Genomic DNA, 18,159 nt, shown 5'->3' with positions numbered 1-18,159 from the left:
ATATAGGGGCAATTTCAAGCCTTTTGCCCTCTCTCCCCGGGTCATTCAAGCTGGGAGACATCTTTCAAGGTCCTGAACTATCTGTGATCATCCTGCCCCCCACCCCTGTTGCAATAAGCCCTGCCTCTTTTACTTTGCAACTCAGTACATGTTTGGGATCCCCTATCCGGAAACCCGTTATCCAGAAAATTCCGAATTACAGAATGGCCATCTCCCATAGACTCCATTATAAGCAAATCATTCTAATTCATAAAAATGATTTCCTTTTTTTCTGTAATAATAAAACAGTACCTGTACTTGATCCCAACTAAGATATAATTACCCCTTATTGGGGGCAGAACAGCCTTATTGGGTTTATTTCATGGTTAAATGATTCCCTTTTCTCTGTAATAATAAAACAGTACCTGTACTTGATCCCAACTAAGATATAATTACCCCTTATTGGGGGCAGAACAGTCCTATTGGGTTTATTTCCTGGTTAAATGATTCCCTTTTCTCTGTAATAATAAAACAGTACCTGTACTTGATCCCAACTAAGATATAATTACCCCTTATTGGGGGAAGAACAGCCCTATTGGGTTTATTTCATGGTTAAATGATTCCCTTTTCTCTGTAATAATAAAACAGTACCTGTACTTGATCCCAACTAAGATATAATTACCCCTTATTGGGGGCAGAACAGCCCTATTGGGTTTATTCAATATTTAAATTATTATTAGCAGACTTAAGTTATGGAGATCCAGGTCCCGAGCATTCTGTATAACAGGTCCCATACCTGTACTGTCCTGGGTTAATACTAGGGTTGCCACCTTTCTAATAGGACCCGCCAGTGGGGGGATGGGCAGGAAAGGGGGCAGTCCGTGATGCAGTAGGGGAGGATAATGATGTAAAAGGGGCAATGGCGCATAGATGGAAGGAAGGCTAGTTATAGATGGATCAGGGAAGGAAAAAGGTAAGATTGGGGCAGGGGCTAAACTTAAGGGTATTACAAATTTATCTGCAACTACATTGCTGGCAAATTTGTAATAGCGGCCAGGTGGCAGCCCTAGTTAAAACTGCCAGTTTATTGTTATGCAGGCTTTCCATGCTAATTTTGCAATTAAAAGTATATTAGGATACAAAACCTGTATTTACCCATAGGGAGTGCCTGACTACACTATGCTCTGCAACTTGTGCCGGGGGTTTAATAAAGCAACAATGACTTGTACACAAATGCTGTGTAATTAACCACTCGATTTTGCACCCCCTAGTTGCACTAGGGGCACATGTAATTGAACCACAGAGGTTCTCCGCAGAAAAAATATGACATGCAGACACCAAGCAGCCTGCCTGAGTGCTGACCAACCGTGATTAGGCTCTTGTTATCCTCAGCCACTACCAGGCTTATCAGGGTAAATCCCTCTGCAAACCAACTTTTGTACTCAGGAAATTTCTTATTAGGATTGTGAAGACTCTGTAAACAGAATTTCTGTCAAACATTCTTCCCTTTGGTCTTTGCAGTGTTCTGCTCTGAGAGCTGAGCAAACAGTTTACATAAATGAAGATGGAGTATGAGGCCCACCCATTTAAATCAGTTTCAACTTTGCAAATATCCATGGCAAAAATTCTCCTGGAAATGTATATATGATATTAAATGATATGTATATAATATGGTTAGCCTTAATATATATATATATATATATATATATAATATTATTTTAGCCTTTTTGTAATTTCCCCCGATGTATCTCTTAAAATTTTGCTTATAAAATGGGATGGGGGTTTATAAACAGCAGAGCAAACATGCCTCCCTCCAGAGGCTAGATAAGCAAGCACATTTATACAAACATTGTGAACTCCAAACATGTACGGGATAGGAATAACTGGTAGGTCAAACATTACAAGGATATGTAAACTTTTTAGAAAATGAATGTAAAATTGCTTTCCTAAGTACTTTTGCAATTTACATTAATTTAGTTTTTTTCTGTTTCAAAGCTATTAAGTTGTTTATCAACTGCTAATATAATGAACTGTGTAACAACATTTGCTGGACAGTTCTTCAGATACGTCCAGAAGGAAAATAGAGAACTGTTTGGATGTTGCCAGGAAAGAAACCAGAAACCTTAGATGACCTTTCCCATTTCTTTCCAGAGCAGAGCAACATCAGAACAGTTCTCTGTTTTCCTTATGGTTTCATATATCTCTCCGATGATCCAGTCAGAGCTGCTGTGACCTAGTGACTCCCATGATCTCTGTTACCTGGGCATGTATTGTGGCTGGGGTGGTTTTTACTGGCTGTGTGACCCAGTCAGAGAGCTAAAGAGATAACTGGTGCCTTGTTTGGGCATAATATTAATGAAAGATATAAGATATGTGGCAGAGTTATACTACCTATTTGGATTCAGACCATCATCCCTTCTAAATGCACACTTGGCCACAGGGACATAAAGGTCCAGTTTGCCCATTTCTCAACTGGGGCTCCAAATCTCTCAATTTTGGCTTAACTTTCATTGCAACCCACTGCAATCATAAACCCCCAGAGTAACTGAAGGGAGGAAAACATCTAGCTTGTCCATAAAATGTTTACATGTGTTTTTCAACTGCTTTATATCTATCACATGCAGGTTTTATTTCCTTATTGCGGAGAATCTTACTGGTGATCCTTTACATTTATAGCCACTATCCTCGCACAAATGAAACAAAATAGTTTAATGACTGTGCAAAGTCAACAGGTTACAGGTTCCCATACCTGATGACAAGAGTTTGTGTGTCCTTAGGAAGCTGATTGTCAGGCGCATGATGGAGGCCTTGTCCAAGTGTGAGCTGATGCTTTGAGGCAGTGGTAACTGATGTGCCAGTTCATAAAAGACCTCAGTTTCTTTGCTTCTCCGACACCTCGCAGCATCTCTGGACTTTTCCTTTCTTCTTTCTGAGCTGTTCCTGAAAAATACCAAGTACAAGTAAGGACACATGCACTGTGACATGGGATGGCATAAAGTGGGCCCTCCTACACACCCAATCCCTTGTCCTCCTATGCTTGCACTGTGACCATTTCCCATTCTTATGTGAGATAGAAGAAGAGAAATGGAGGTATGGATAAGAAAAACAGGGTGAAATAAATTAATGAAGGAAACTAAGTAAATGAGAAAGGATGGATAGAATTCGTATGGGAGAATAAAGAGACAGATAATAAGAGGAAAGGAGAAGAGAGGGAGAAGAGAGTAGAAAGAAAGTAGAAGAAAAATGTTTAGTGGAGAAAGGAGGAATCTATTTTGAAGAATTGGTCCACAGTGTAAAGCTGGCCACACACGTGGCAATTTTCGATCTTTCATGCTACCATCGTCGCATGAAAGATCGTTCCAACCCTCCACAAACATTCAGGGCTGCATAGCCAGCTTAAGGTTTTCTGGTGCGCCTTGACTCCACTGTCTGCCGCTGATTACATAGATAAGTTAAGAACATTCAACTTCCACATGTTTTTTCCAAGTAAAAACAAAAATAAGCCCCATTTTTCATTGCCATAACTGTATAACACACACTGAATTCAAAAACCTAAACCAAAAGCTCCACATTCAATGCTACACTCTGTCACTGGGTCCAACATTAACAAACTGGTTGTATAGCTGGCTGTCTAATTTGGGGTGGTTTTGTGCTTTTCCCATAGAAGTGGGAATAGTCCAGAGGGAGGCTACTGAGTAGCCTGTGCTATACTCCTGCAACTGACTTTGCCATTGCTCCTTCACCACTTTCTTTGTTGTCAGTACAGCATCTTTTAACCTTAATTTTTCTCATTATATAATAGAAGTGTTGGCAGTACCCAAACTGGGGAGTTGTTTCTGTTTCTCTTGGAATAAGCTTATTACGAAATTACTTCTAGATTATGTTTTGGCATCAGCATGGAGTAAGCGAATGTATCTTCTTACTCCTTCCAGCTCTATAAATTATAACTAGATCAAGAAGGCCCTTCCCTTGTTTTGAGCTTTCAGAAAAGGGGAAGATGAATCACGCAGCTATAAGGAACTTGGGCAAAGGGGGTTGTGCAAGCAGCCAGTGAGTCCTGTTAATGTGAAGGAAATAAGGTTAAACTTCATGCACGTTTGGATCTGTGTCTTCAGTAGAGAACCAAGCAGAGCAAGATCTGTCATGTTAAATGGAAATATGCCCTATCAATAAGGGCTGCTCTTCAATTTTCTTTTCATTTTCTGGGTTCATAGGTTGCTTCTGGGGGCAGAAACATATGCCGTCTGGTCACTATGGGTTACTAGACCAGGAAACAATGCATTTGTTACTACTATGCCCTGACAACATTTATTCTCAGCACTTGCCTCGAGAGATAACAGATCTCTTCAGGTATCAAGTAAAAATATCCAACACACCATTATCCCCAATTATTATGAAAATCTGTAGATTGCAACGGGAGTAGACGCTTTAAGGTGGAAATCAAAAACTATGAGTATGATTCATTTAAAAAATTACAAAAAATAAACAGTAAAATCATTGTCACAATTACAGGAACTACAGAGCCCCTTGCACACAGAGTGCTATTCTCTGCATCTTGCACCAGATGCACTATTAAAGGTGCAGGGGCTCTGGAACCAAATGCCAGTGCTGTGTGTACTGAGCACTAAGAGCTCTAACAGCTCGTGGGCCCTGCATTATCAAATGAGTCCCTAATACCCTTTAAAGCATGTGACCAAAGCAGTTCTAAAACCTATAAAGAAAATCATGCCACTTACTATATTAAACATTATAAAAACTGCATATACTAAAGCAGTGGTCCCCAAACAGAGGCTCAGAAGCAACATGTTGCTCACCAACCCCTTGAATACTGCTCTTAGTGGCCCCAAAGCAGGTGCTTATTTTTTAATTCCTTGCTAGGAAGCAAGTTTCAATTGCATAAAAACCAGATGTAATGCCAAACAGAGCCTTCTGTAGGCTGCCAGTCCATATAGGGGCTACCAAATCGCCAACCATAGCCCATATTTGGCACCAACTGAACATGTTTCATGCTTGTGTTGCCCCCCAACTCTTTTTACATTTGAATGTGGCTTACAGGTGAAAAAGGTTGGGGGGATTCCCACAGTAGAAGTTTCCTGGAACAATACTGGCCACGAGTCATTTTAGAATTACTAATGATACTAATGATTACAAGTGATAAGTACATACTCTCAGTAAACTGCCTCTGAACATGAATTTTTGGGGGTAAATTTATCATAGAATGCAAGTTGAGTCTATTCTTATAGTCTATGGTTCGTATATGGGGTGCAAGACCCACCAGGACTTCATCCACAGCCTGATGAGATCATTATACAATAGTATTTTCTAGTCTTCCTAATCAATATCCAAACGTACCATCATCAGATATCCATTGGGGAGGGAATAACTTTGGCCCCATTCACAGAACAATAGTCTGTCCTGTCAAGAGTCAGAAACCAATACTTGCTTGATTATGAAAATGTTGCTACAAACTCAGAAATTGTTATAATATGTGATCGAAATCCCAAGAGTAAATCATATGTCTCCTGCATCTATAATTGTGTGCTTAGTCTCTTTGCATCTGGCTTATTACATTCTGAGTTCTCTATCCATTCAGTAATGATCAAAGCTTCACCGTGAAGTAAATGAAAATGTCTCCCCCATACAAAGTCCAGTATTGGTGCATTTTGGTCCTGTTGCCACACCGTTTCATTAAAATCTTTTGTATGACAGATGATTGAATTTTTCATAAACTTCTCTTTGAAATATGATTCCAGTGTCTTCACAGAGAGAGAGAGAGTCCATAGATTGCAATGTAGGTTGAAGTGAAGTTAATTAATTTAGGGGTGGGGGGTGCAACCCATGTTATTTACACCTTTCCATCATTTTATATTGAAAGGCCAATAAATCAGCTATTGTCTTGACATCTCGAAAGCTTCATTGTAACTCACAGCATGAAAGCAAAGGTTCTGACAGGGAGAAATATAGCATTTTTCAATCATTGTCCACAATGAAGAATGTTATTATGTCCCTTATAATCTGCTTCATAGACCCGCAATGAGCAGCTTTCTCATATATCACATTTGCCTGCAAATATTCCCAAGTCTGAGGGAGCAGGGTTGCCCAACAATGAGATACTGAGGATCCTATAATCTGGCTACTAGTGGATGTAGGAATTTATAGGTAGAGACTGGATTCCAAGAAAGGTGTAATATAGAAACTGAATTGCATATATAACTACATATACACATACCTATAATAAACTAACTGTAGATTTTGCAATTAATATAGCCAAGAAGTTATTCAAGCCATTCCTAAAGGGATTTATAGAATCTGCCATTGCAACATCACTCACCAGGGCATTTCCCATCCTCATTATCCTTTCCGTAAAGAACCACCTACACTGCTTCCAATCAAAGTTCATTCAAGTTCTAGAATTAAGGGGTGGCCTCTGGATCTTATCTGAGTGAAAAAAGATCCCCAGCTATCTATAAAGTCGGCTAATATACTTTTAAAGAGTATTCATGTCTCCTTGCAAGCACCTTTTCTCTAGGGGAAAACAACCCCAACCTTGAAAGTATTTCCTCATAGTTTAATTGTTCTATCTGTTTTACCAAGCAAGATTAAGCCTTACCAGGGATCTACACAGAGGCAAAATTATGCTTTTATCCTTTTTTATGCAAGACATCACTTAATTTGCTTAAGTAGCCACTGGGAGATACTGCCTAGAGTTACACAGTCTGTTATCCACAAAAATTACCAAATCCTTTCCAATACAGAACTACCATTTAGTGTATCATTTTTTTTCTAGAGCAGAACAGAGCAAAGCTGAAGAAGAATACCAAACGGCAGGGAACACATGAATGCGAAGAGCAACATTCAATACTTCAATACGGAGAAAATGTATTTTTTCACTTAGAAATTGAACAACAACAAAAAAATTTCAAAAATTGAATTGCATCTTGCAAGTACTTTCCTATTTTCACATTTTGGCCACACTGTATGTATTAGGTGGGGCCACAGCCATTCCTGCACTGCCATGGACTTTTTTTTTCTAATCCAACACTGTTTTTACCAACCATGCCAGTAAAGCATTAGCGGGGTAGCCATATCATATTCAAGAAGTGTTGTCATTTTATAAATATTTCAAAATAATATATTTTCAAATATTTTACCATTTTCTAAAATATTTGAAAATATTTTAATTCACCGTATCACCTAATTACTTCAATAGAGTTCAAACTTGGGAAATGTGTCTTTCAACGGCTCTGCTAATTCAAATGGTAACCTTTGGGGAGGATGTGTGAAGTGTTTTCCGAGCTTTTCCTTTCTGTGGTGGTGCTGTTGTTACTGAGGTCCCCAGGGAACGTCTGTTGGTGACAATGGTTTAGTTGGACGTAAACAGGGACAAATATCTCCACAAGAAGGAAAGGCAACAAGAAACACTCCACCCATCAGTGCTAAAAACATTCTTTGTAGCGCTGTACCTTCGGAATCAGGTATCTCCCCGACTGAAGCTTTTGTATTTAACCAGCAAGGGAACATACAATGGTCTGGTATTTGGTCAACAGAAATAAACAAATTTCTAGAGCTTGTTTTTTTGCATTGGTATTTCCAAAAATCCATAAATTAGCTGTAAAATATGTATGGCTAAATAAGCTATATGTTTTTTATTTTGAATTTCCAGTCATGAAGGTTGCAGTAGTATTCTAGGCCTACAGCAGTGCCAATACCAACACACATTAGCCATAGCTGCAATTGTGGCTGGCCCACAGATCTGCCCATGCCAAGTGCCATAAGCAAGTGATGACAACACCACTACTTAAGTCAACAGCCAATCAAAGTACTGCACACTGCTGAGTGGAAAACTTAGGGCGCTATTCAGCAGTCAATCACAGCACTGATTTGACAACCCCCAAATTAAAAAGCTTTGTTAAAAATCCAAACTTTTATATTGACTTTCATATGTTGTTGTTGCTACGGCTCTGTTAAAAAAGAACTCTACCCAAAAACTGTTTTTTGAACAATGTATGAAAACAGCGTTGGCCTGGGCTGCTGAGGCACCGGGAGAAAAGCTGATGGGCTCCCGGTGGCCCAGACCTGATCCCCACAAGGCGCTCCACTGATGCGCCTGTCTCCCTCCCCCGACGCTCTGCAGGTAAGTTTAATTAAGGTGGGCATGGGGGAGGGAGTTAGACGAGTGTTGGGGGGTGAAGGTGGCGGGGCCATCATTGGGGGGTGCAGGGGCCCCTGAGGCAGAAACCCCAGTGTGCCTTGCACCCCCCAGTCCGACCCTGAATAAAAATATAACTCTAAGCAACTTTCCCATGTAAATGTCATTCATACTTCTGAAGTCAGTTCTCCTCTTCATTCAGCTTCAAGCAGCTGGCTTGCAACATTGTTTCGAATGACATATTCTTTAATTGTGCAAAACACTGTTTTTTGGATTGAGGACCCCCTCACTTTTGAACTGCGGGCAGTGACTATAGAGCAAAAAAATACAGTGACGTAGTGACACAGAGAAAAAATAATTACTTTAATAGGTGCAAAGAAAGATCTCTACTTTCCAGACAGGGATTTCATCATTCTGTACAAGATAGATATTGAACAATAAGCAATAACATGAAGCATAATTCAAATATGTTTGTTTTAATTTAGTGCAGGAAGTCGACATTTTTGGAGGCTTAAGAGCAGGAAAGGCCTGCAACTCATTGATCTGATGTTCTCTTGCAGAAGAGAAACGCAAGACGGGAGGCCGCAGCCAAAAGCTGTAATACCAGGGGACTACAGCCGGAGCCAAGAAAAATAATGTGTCATGAGAAAATGCCCCAAACGGCCCAGTTACGGTGCAGAAAAGATGCTTTCGGCATTCTATTAATGTCTGAATCTACTTATAATCCTGCTGTAATCTATGGGTGCGCAAAACCTCACCAGGAGGACTATTAGAGGGGTGGTAAAGTCAAATAAATGTTTGCTTAATGAAGGGAAATATTTTAAGTGACTCTCTAATATACATTCATTCTTACACATATTCTATGATTTTCACATGATTATAAAATGTAATTAATATCTATATGTTCCTTGGTCTCCCCTATACTGCTCATTCTGAAACAATGTTGCAAATAACGTAAGAACTAATTACATTTTCCAATAATATACAGGTATGGGATCCATTTTCCAGAAACCCGTTATCCAGAAATGTCCAAATTACAGAAAGCCCTTCTCCTATAGACTCCATTTTAATCAAATAGTTTAGATTTTTAAAATTGATTCCGAACTAAGATATAATTACCCCTTATTGGAGGCAGAACAGCCCTATTGGGTTTATTTAATGGTTAAATGATTCCCTTTTCTCTGTAATAATAAAACAGTACCTGTACTTGATCCCAACTAAGATATAATTACCCCTTATTGGGGGAAGAACAGTCCTATTGGGTTTATTTAATGGTTAAATGATTCCCTTTTCTCTGTAATAATAAAACAGTACCTGTACTTGATCCCAGCTAAGATATAATTACCCCTTATTGGGGTCAGAACAGCCCTATTGGGTTTATTTAATGGTTAAATGATTCCCTTTTCTCTGTAATAATAAAACAGTACCTGTACTTGATCCCAACTAAGATATAATGACCCCTTATTGGGGGAAGAACAGTCCTATTGGGTTTATTTAATGGTTAAATGATTCCCTTTTCTCTGTAATAATAAAACAGTACCTGTACTTGATCCCAACTAAGATATAATTACCCCTTATTGGGGGAAGAACAGTCCTATTGGGTTTATTTAATGGTTAAATGATTCCCTTTTCTCTGTAATAATAAAACAGTACCTGTACTTGATCCCAACTAAGATATAATTACCCCTTATTGGGGGAAGAACAGTCCTATTGGGTTTATTTAATGGTTAAATGATTCCCTTTTCTCTGTAATAATAAAACAGTACCTGTACTTGATCCCAACTAAGATATAATTACCCCTTATTGGGGGCAAAACAACCCTATTGGGTTTAATTAATATTTTAGCGATTTTTTCTTAGGCTTAAGGTATGGAGATCTAAATTATGGAAAAAAACCTTATCTGGAATACCCTTGGTCCCGAGCATTCTGGATAATGGGTCCTATACCTGTATATTTGAAAAATTCCTTAGAACTTTGTTTTCTTTCATCAGTCAAAATGTTATTTTTGGGTTCCTAACCACTTGAACATAAAATCAAACTATTTTTTATTGTAATATATTTGTACAACCAGAAGATAGTTTAAAAGGCAACCTAAAGGGCCATTAGATAAAATATTATGACCATAAATTAAAGAGGCAGTAAACCCCCTTGTTCAACATGACTTCAATGAATTGAGCTGTACAGACTTTTTCACGGGGGTTTTAGGTAAGCAATTAAAGTCACTGGGGGGGGGGGGGGCACCCCCCAGTGATGTAGCCTTTCCTTCTCCTTTAAACAGGGCAAACAGGGAAATCCACTCAATGTTTGGTCGTTGCAAGGTTGACAATATATTTCCCAGTGTACATATAATTAATTCCCCCTAACCAACAATCACAACAAAGGGTGAGGGGGGGTTGTATACTAGTAAAGTAATTATCTTTCTGGCAAGGACCAAACATGGAGTAACCTAACGTTTTCCTGTTTTCCCTGTGGAAATAACCAAAACCATAGATTTATGTGATTAAAACAATAGGGAAAAGTATATACTGCACAACTGAACTTGTGTTTAAAAGGAGGCATACTGCTCCTTTAATTTAAGGCCATTATATTTATTAATATTATTCAATCTTCAATATTCCTGATCATTATGGCAGAAATTAATGGTGTTCCTCTGGCAGCCACCATCAAAATTCTTGGAACCTCATACAGTTGAATAGTTGTTGTTCACCATTACCAAGGCCCTTTGCGGATATCAATGGTGCACAGATATTGCGTTGCCTTCCTGTAAGGGCCCTGATATTCCTGTATTGATAATGTAGCCAAGCCTAAATTTCCCAAGGTCCCTGCAGAAATCCTGACTGCTCTTCCCCAGTGGTGGCCCCGTCTCTCTGTAGAGCCTGTGAGCAAACTTGCAGGAGTTCTTTCAGCCCTATGTTGGGAATAATTACTGTACACTGCCATTGTTTTGGGACATCTCTTTGTACATAGTCTAGAGAGCTGTTTGTGCTAATGCTATGCCACTGTTCAGTAGTTGACATCAACTGGCCACCAATAAAGCCCCACTGGGTGGACCACCATCTACATTTTGGGCACCCCTGCTTTAGAGCATGTCCTTTACACTTTCCTGACTATCTAAGGGAAAGTAAATTACATTATTCTTTTCAGATTTCTGACTTCTCCTGTCAGCAAACACTCCCTGAGAAATTCAGACACTTTCCAGCCTCAGATCCAGTTGACGGATTATCCCAACCATTATGAGCTTTTGCTTCACCAAGTGCTGAGTAGAAATGAGAAAATACAGAGAGCGGAGCCAATTCCCCTTCATGACATTTAAACATGAAAGAGAAATACAGCCGAACTCTTTGGCTTTGCAGATATAAACAGATTTAACCCCACCTCCAAATTAACCAACTGTGTCCTAATTCAACTCAATATTTGCTTTAGAATTTTGGGAGGAGGCTATCAAAGAATCCTTCCCAGAAGCCTCTACAGCATGGGGAATCTAGGGGTAAAGGTATTACATTACCCCTGAGGGGCAGGTCCATCACATCTGGAGTTGGAGAATGCAGAAAGCAGGGCCCCCCAGCTGTGAGCAGAATTATACAAATCAGGTGTGGCCCACTAGCTGTTGTTAAACTACTGACAGTCTTCAGCTCTAACGACATTAGGGTTTCTCTATTGAACCCTGCAGCTTCTTTCACTATTCTGTACACTTAGCAGTCACAATCTCATTACATATTTCATTCCTGAGAAGCTGAGGCTGATGAGAGTTGTAGTTCTAGGCCGGAAGGTTTCTTATCTCCGATGTGGTGTATTAGCACTGTAGTTTATTGTTATAAACTTGGCAAGGGACGGATCTTAGGGAAAGGTCAAGTGAGATGATTTAAAATGAAGCCCATTAATTCTGTACTTTTATGGTCTGTACAACAGAAAGCAGTTCACATGGGACTAAGCTCAGGTTAAAGCATCAACACTCTGTTCCAAGCACATTTCTATTTGTCTTAAACAATGTCAGTTATGTTACTACGGTTGCACCCTGGCAACTAGGCAGGCAGCTTCATTCTGACCCTAGGTTTTGAGGTGTGTAGGGATCTATAGGGTTAACTGATTTTGATGCTTATGTTTCTATGCACACCCTCAGCTACTCATCATGCAGTCTGTCATTCAAACCACTTCCTATTTTCTATGGAAAGTGTGGCCCTAACAACCAAACATCTGTTTAAAGCCAATAACTGAAGAGGCAAAGAGCTGAATAATAAAACAAAAAAAAGAGATGAGCCCTATAATCTTTATGTTCCCTTTCTTGTGCTGCTGGCCCTTTAACAGAATATATGTTATATAACCAGGGAAAGGAGCAGAGAAAGTAACATGTTAATCAATAGAGAAAGTGGTGTAACTGGTTTAGCAGCAAAGAAGGTAATAGATAAGATGAATCAATAGAGAAAGTAGTGTAACTCATCAATAGACAGTCATTAAATAAAGGGCTCCATTGAGGTTAAACAACATGTGCACCGACAGAGAGAGTAGCGCAGTAGTGTGACAGTGTGGTCACTAGAGAAAAGCAGTGATTTCTGTCATGTAAAAAGCTCTGTAAAATGAAAGGCTTTGTATTTCTCACATATGATTTGAATCCCTCTATCAGGGCAAAATTTTGGACTGTGTACATGGGGAGCCCATCTGGCCTTAAGCAGAATATGTGCCGGTGTATGGGTCTCCCATACCACCGCACTCCTACTGAGTGAAAGCTAAATAACAAGTAATATTTTACACATTCCCATGCACAGCAGCCCCATGCAAACAAATTACCTCTTCGCTGTGCCTTTCAGGGAAGGAGGAGGAAAGATGGAGCAGGTCAACGATAGCATATATGGGCACACTCGATTTCCTTTTTATTTTTTACATGGGTCCATATTTGCTGCTTTGCCCCCCTGCTCTCTAACACTGGCACCTGTAGGCTTGTGTGTGCCTAGGTGTGCAACAAAGTGACTGTCCTCGCTGTGACCGGGCTGGAATATCACTGGAACGTGCGCTATTAAGAGTGCCGGAGGACTCCCCAGGAAACACAAACACAATAAAATTAATGAATGGCGGAACTGTAAAGGGCAGGTATGTGCATCCTGTTATAGTCTATTCATATGAACAGCTCCCAGAAACCCCTGCGGCCCCAGTCTGGACTCACTAAGGTTGAATACTGGGCAAATAAAGTCCTATGTCTGATTTCTGCTGCAAAGATTTTTCATTTATTTATACTATAAATGTCTTTGAGTAACAGATTTAATATTCAGGTAGCTCCTAAATGCATTCAGTTTATATACTTTACTATAAGGCACCAATGCATTTACACAGTGACTCACCACTATTCCCATCAATTCCTGCGACAGCAGAGATTGCAATCTAAGGTAAGCAGAACGCAGTATATATATATATACATATATATATGATGTAAATCCATATAAACATCTAACATGATGAGTGCTGTGCAATTATGAGGAGCTCTTAAGCAATCTGGGGGCAAAAACAAGTCACAACTCTCTTTTAGGTCTCCAGTTGGACAGCCTTATGTTATACTGGACTTAGCATGTCTCTGTATTTGTATTTGGTGCAAGTAGCCCAATGAAAGCTGTCAACTTGTCCCATTCAGACAGGTTTCCAATTCCAATTTGGCCTAGTATCTTGGTGGCCAGATTGGGTAAAAATCTGATCATATGGCAACCTCTGTAGTATATGCAGTTTTTTTTACAGAAGCTGCATTGCTTCGTCATTGGCAATTACTGACATTTTTTTTAGCCACATATGACACAGCACTGAAATTTGCAAACTCAGCTCCCTACCACGTCCAGTCCCTGGCATTATCACATGGAATGGGGGAGGGGCAGTATTGAGTCTATTATAGAAACATATATAGGCTAGGGATGTCCTGCAATAAAAAAAAATATATAACTATACATTCACCTCATAATATATTCATTAGATAAAATTAATAAAAAAAAGGTAAAAATAGAAAGGCATTTAAACCTAGCCACTACATGCTCCATCACCACCTGGTTCCCCCTATGCCTATGGTGATCTAATACAATGATTCTGCTCATAGGACAGTTCCAGGGCTTTCTTGCATCTAACCCAAGTGAGCCAAATCATGAGACCAAATGAAATCATGCAAATGCTTTTGTTAAATCTCTAGGGAATGGTTAGTATCCAGCTAATAAGTATTACACATGCTGCTGTTGTATTGTATATTGCTAAGGTTGTAAACTAAGGTTGTAAACTAATTACCTTTAGCAGCCAATAAGAAATTAAACACCTAAAGATTAGAAAATTATACCAAAAAGTAAAATGTAACAAAAGTGACGGTGATGTCAGGGCAACATGGGCCAGGCGCTGGTAGACAAGCAGAACTATACAACCCGCCCTTCATATAGGACCCCACAAGGAATATTGGTGTAAATAACACCTTATTTGTTGCACAAAATCAATTTTTGCACACACAGACAAAGTGCTGCCCAGCTCTAAGGAATTCTGCGCTGATGATATAAACACTGGGGATCATTTACTGATGGGAAGGCAGTGTGTGAAGTGCAAAAAAATGCCCACAATTGGCCTCTGGGCTTGAACTGCAGCAGGGGCTCCATTTCAGAGTCTGGGGACCTGTGGCTGCCTGATAAATACAATGCTGCCTCTATTCATCAGTGCTGAATTTGTGGGGAGCAGGGCAGAATGGGTCCCTCCTCCTGCCTCCTAACCTGTGTGTCATTCAAACTTGTACGTTATGGAGCAACTGAGGACATGGCAGTTGCGAAACTAGCTATACGGCAGACCCTGCGGTTGCAGGGGGGAAAAGGCAACAGGGTGACCCAAACCGTGGGGTCTGCTATATTGCAGTCCCTCCCCCCGTTCCATTAGGAGATTTGTTTGCAGGGGGGCCCAGCATGGCCAAGTTACACCATTGGGACATGGGGAGCAACACTGCCCTTAGCACCTACCTTATGGCAGGCAGTAACAATAGGGCTGGCCTGTGCACCCTGATGCTCTGTCTGCACCTCAAACCAGGTGTTTTTTATACACCTCTTTCTGTGGTCTCTGTAAATGACCCCTACTCACACAAATATATATATGTATATATAGAACATGGCAATGACAGAGTAGAGCTGTTGTTTCCTGGCTCCGCAGGCATTTAGCCACTAAGTGAATTTATCAGAACTGCAGGAGCCAAGGAAATATTTACTTTCTGATACAGGCACAAGCAGAGCAGTATGAAAGGGTTAAAGCAGGCTAGGAGTGCCAAGCTCGGCACAGCACTCGCTTTCCATGGCTTGTTTTGGCAACTCTCCTCCTATTGCTGGACTATGTTGCAATGTAATCAGTGGGAGCAAAGCTTGTAGGCAGAGAGAGATAGAATTTGACAGCAGATAAGAAGCAGATTAGTCAAGCAGCTATGTATGTTAGCTGCCTATTCTGCTACCAGAAATAAACACTCAGACCCCAGCTGACCCCTTACTCTTCTTCATGTTTATACCCTCAGTTTATCACATGTATTTGTACAGGAATATATACTCTGTTTATAGGTACATGGGTTTTATACATATTTTCTATACATGTTAAGTAAAGATTATGGACATGTGGCCCTCAGACCTAATTTATTTGCATTTTTTGTAACATGAGTAGGAGTTGCCATAGTATTTCTTCAGAGGAAGAATAAGAAAATCTGCTGACTCCAATAAAACAGTGACCTCTAGTGGTTAAGCAATAATGATTCAGTCCAACATCCCCAAACCCTGATAGCTCAACAGGTCATCTATAAACCTTACACTGGTCAGTCTTACGTCCATTTGACAATGTCACCCCAGGTCTCCAGAAAGTCAGTGAAATGTTCTCTTCTCAAGAACAGCAGTTTTTGCCATTTTCTTCAACCATCTTCAACATCCAATTCTGTGACCAAGCCCTGGTTTTATAATGGTCATAAACTGTGATTTGAGGCAGAGACAGGCTGAAAGTTGAGTTTATGCCAGTGTCTGAAAGACTGAAAGTCTGTCCCCTGGGTGAGACACAGAGGCCACAGGCTCACTATGATATATAGTAGGAGATGCCCACTGCAAGCAATATGGGTGGGAACAGAGGTTGGATCCATTTGAGCAGAGCGTCACCCAACACACACTGGCGAGGCTACCAAAGAAGCAAATCTTTGCCTGATTTGGCAAACCACTTGCAGGTCCAAATCAGCTTGATCCAATCTTTTAGCCCCCACCCAACAATCAGATCATAATGCCAGCCTATGCAGACCTGTAGGTACTGTCCTCTCCCAATGGGATTTGCCGCTAACCTGCCAAATAGATATCTTGACATTTTCAGCCACATATCAGTTGGGAAGGTCCCATACAAGGGCCAATAACCCACAACTCAATGTGGTGGAGCTGATTTGGAAGCTTTTATAAGCCTATATATAGCCATCTTAACAGGGCAAACAGAGAGTGGATGGCTGTTTGGGGATATAGTTGTAGCACACAAACTTGATGAACCCAATGATCTGTAAATGCTGTAAAGTTTAGAAATTGTTGATCCATTCAGTATAAGTAGAGGAGAGGAGGTCAGAGCATCTGGGCTTTGGAACTGAGCTCTTATCAGCCCTGCATTCCAGTAACAGTTTACTGAAGATGTCATGGCTGCCGGCTGAGAATAAACACTTCCCCATCTCCGCTACTGTACTGACTCCAAAGCCTCCACTACTGTTACAGCATCTCCCATATGTTAATGATTAGCCGGCATTAGTCACTTTCACTTTTTTTCAGCTAAACCATTGCAAATAAAACCACTCTATAAACCTCAAAGACACAATGGCAACAGCAGCAAATAAAAGGTCACAAGAACAAGGGCCAATCTGATGCCAATGATATGCTTGGCATTATGGCCGAGTAACAAGGCTGTAGGCTCTACTGTATCTTCTAATATAGTACATTCTATATCTGAGGGGCACAGAGTGAGTTATGTCAGGTTTGTTCCTGAGGGCCCTAGGAAGTCTAGTCCAACACTGAATATGGTTACACGTGCCACACATGGTATTAGGTTTTTCAGCTGCTTCCATTTTCAAAATGGCCAATGACCACCCAGAAAAGACAAGAGGTCAGCAACCAATCAGATAAGATAAGAAGTAAATAAGAAGTAGCCCAGAGCAGTCAAGAATGAATTTGCTTTTAGGCTAAGGACCCATAGAGTGGTTCAGTCACCAGAGATCTATCGCAGGTGACTAACCGCTCCAAAATGCCCATCCACCAGCAACAATAGGAGTAGCGGGTGGAAAGGCCATTGCCTTTCACTTTGTTATTCTGAACTCACGCAGGCAACTTCGGAAAAACCGAAGCAATGAGAAAGGTTTTCCACCGGTGACTCCTTTTGTTGCCGGTGGAAAGGCATTTTGGAGCGGTTAGTCGCCCACGATAGATCTCTGGTGACTGTCTCTTGCTGGTCTTGTTCAATTTCACTTATCCAAAAAACATATGATTGGTTGACACAGCAAGCATCACGCTAACACGTCTGTTAGATAAATATTTAGGGTAAGCGCCACAGGCTCAATGTTCCAAATGAAACCAAGGAAGACCCAGGAACCTCTCTCTCACCTGTGTCTGTTTATACACATCTATAGAAACAGCAAAAGCCAAAATAACAGTTAGCGCCATGTGAATTTTTGGTTTATCTCATTAGTCCCACAAACACCCCCAAGGAACCATCAATGTATCTTCATCTTTCATTACCACCAAACAAATACTGTACAAAAGATAAAAAAGAAACATAAGTGTCCCTTTAAGTGCTGAAACCATCATTTTGTGTTGATTTAGAAGCCATTGTATTATTATGAAGTGAAAGTGAAACATTATAGCTTTTCTTTTGCTGACAGTGAAAGGCTAGAGAAGAGCCCGATATTTATTAAATAGATAGTGCTGCATATATGGCATGTTGCAATATTTACCCTCGCTCGTGGGCTTATTAAACACAAGTAAAATCATTTCCTCCGAGTTACTTATAAACAGTCCCAGATAATGTTCTGTCTGCATTTGCAGCTA

General features: G+C 40.3%; 1 protein-coding gene across 1 annotated transcript in view; it reads right to left on the bottom strand.

Annotated features, from left to right (window-relative positions):
- epas1 (endothelial PAS domain protein 1) overlaps positions 1–18,159 on the bottom strand; it is an 83,747-nt gene that overhangs the window by 28,548 nt on the left and 37,040 nt on the right. Inside the window, 1 exon segment of the mRNA NM_001005647.1 lies at positions 2,729–2,919. Within this exon segment, the coding sequence (NP_001005647.1) occupies positions 2,729–2,919 (191 nt within the window).

Source organism: Xenopus tropicalis, chromosome 5, assembly GCF_000004195.4.
Source record: "Xenopus tropicalis strain Nigerian chromosome 5, UCB_Xtro_10.0, whole genome shotgun sequence".
NCBI classification, from domain to species: Eukaryota; Metazoa; Chordata; class Amphibia; order Anura; family Pipidae; genus Xenopus; species Xenopus tropicalis.
Note: the sequence above shows the minus strand (reverse complement) of the source record. Positions and strands in the feature narration are given on the sequence as shown.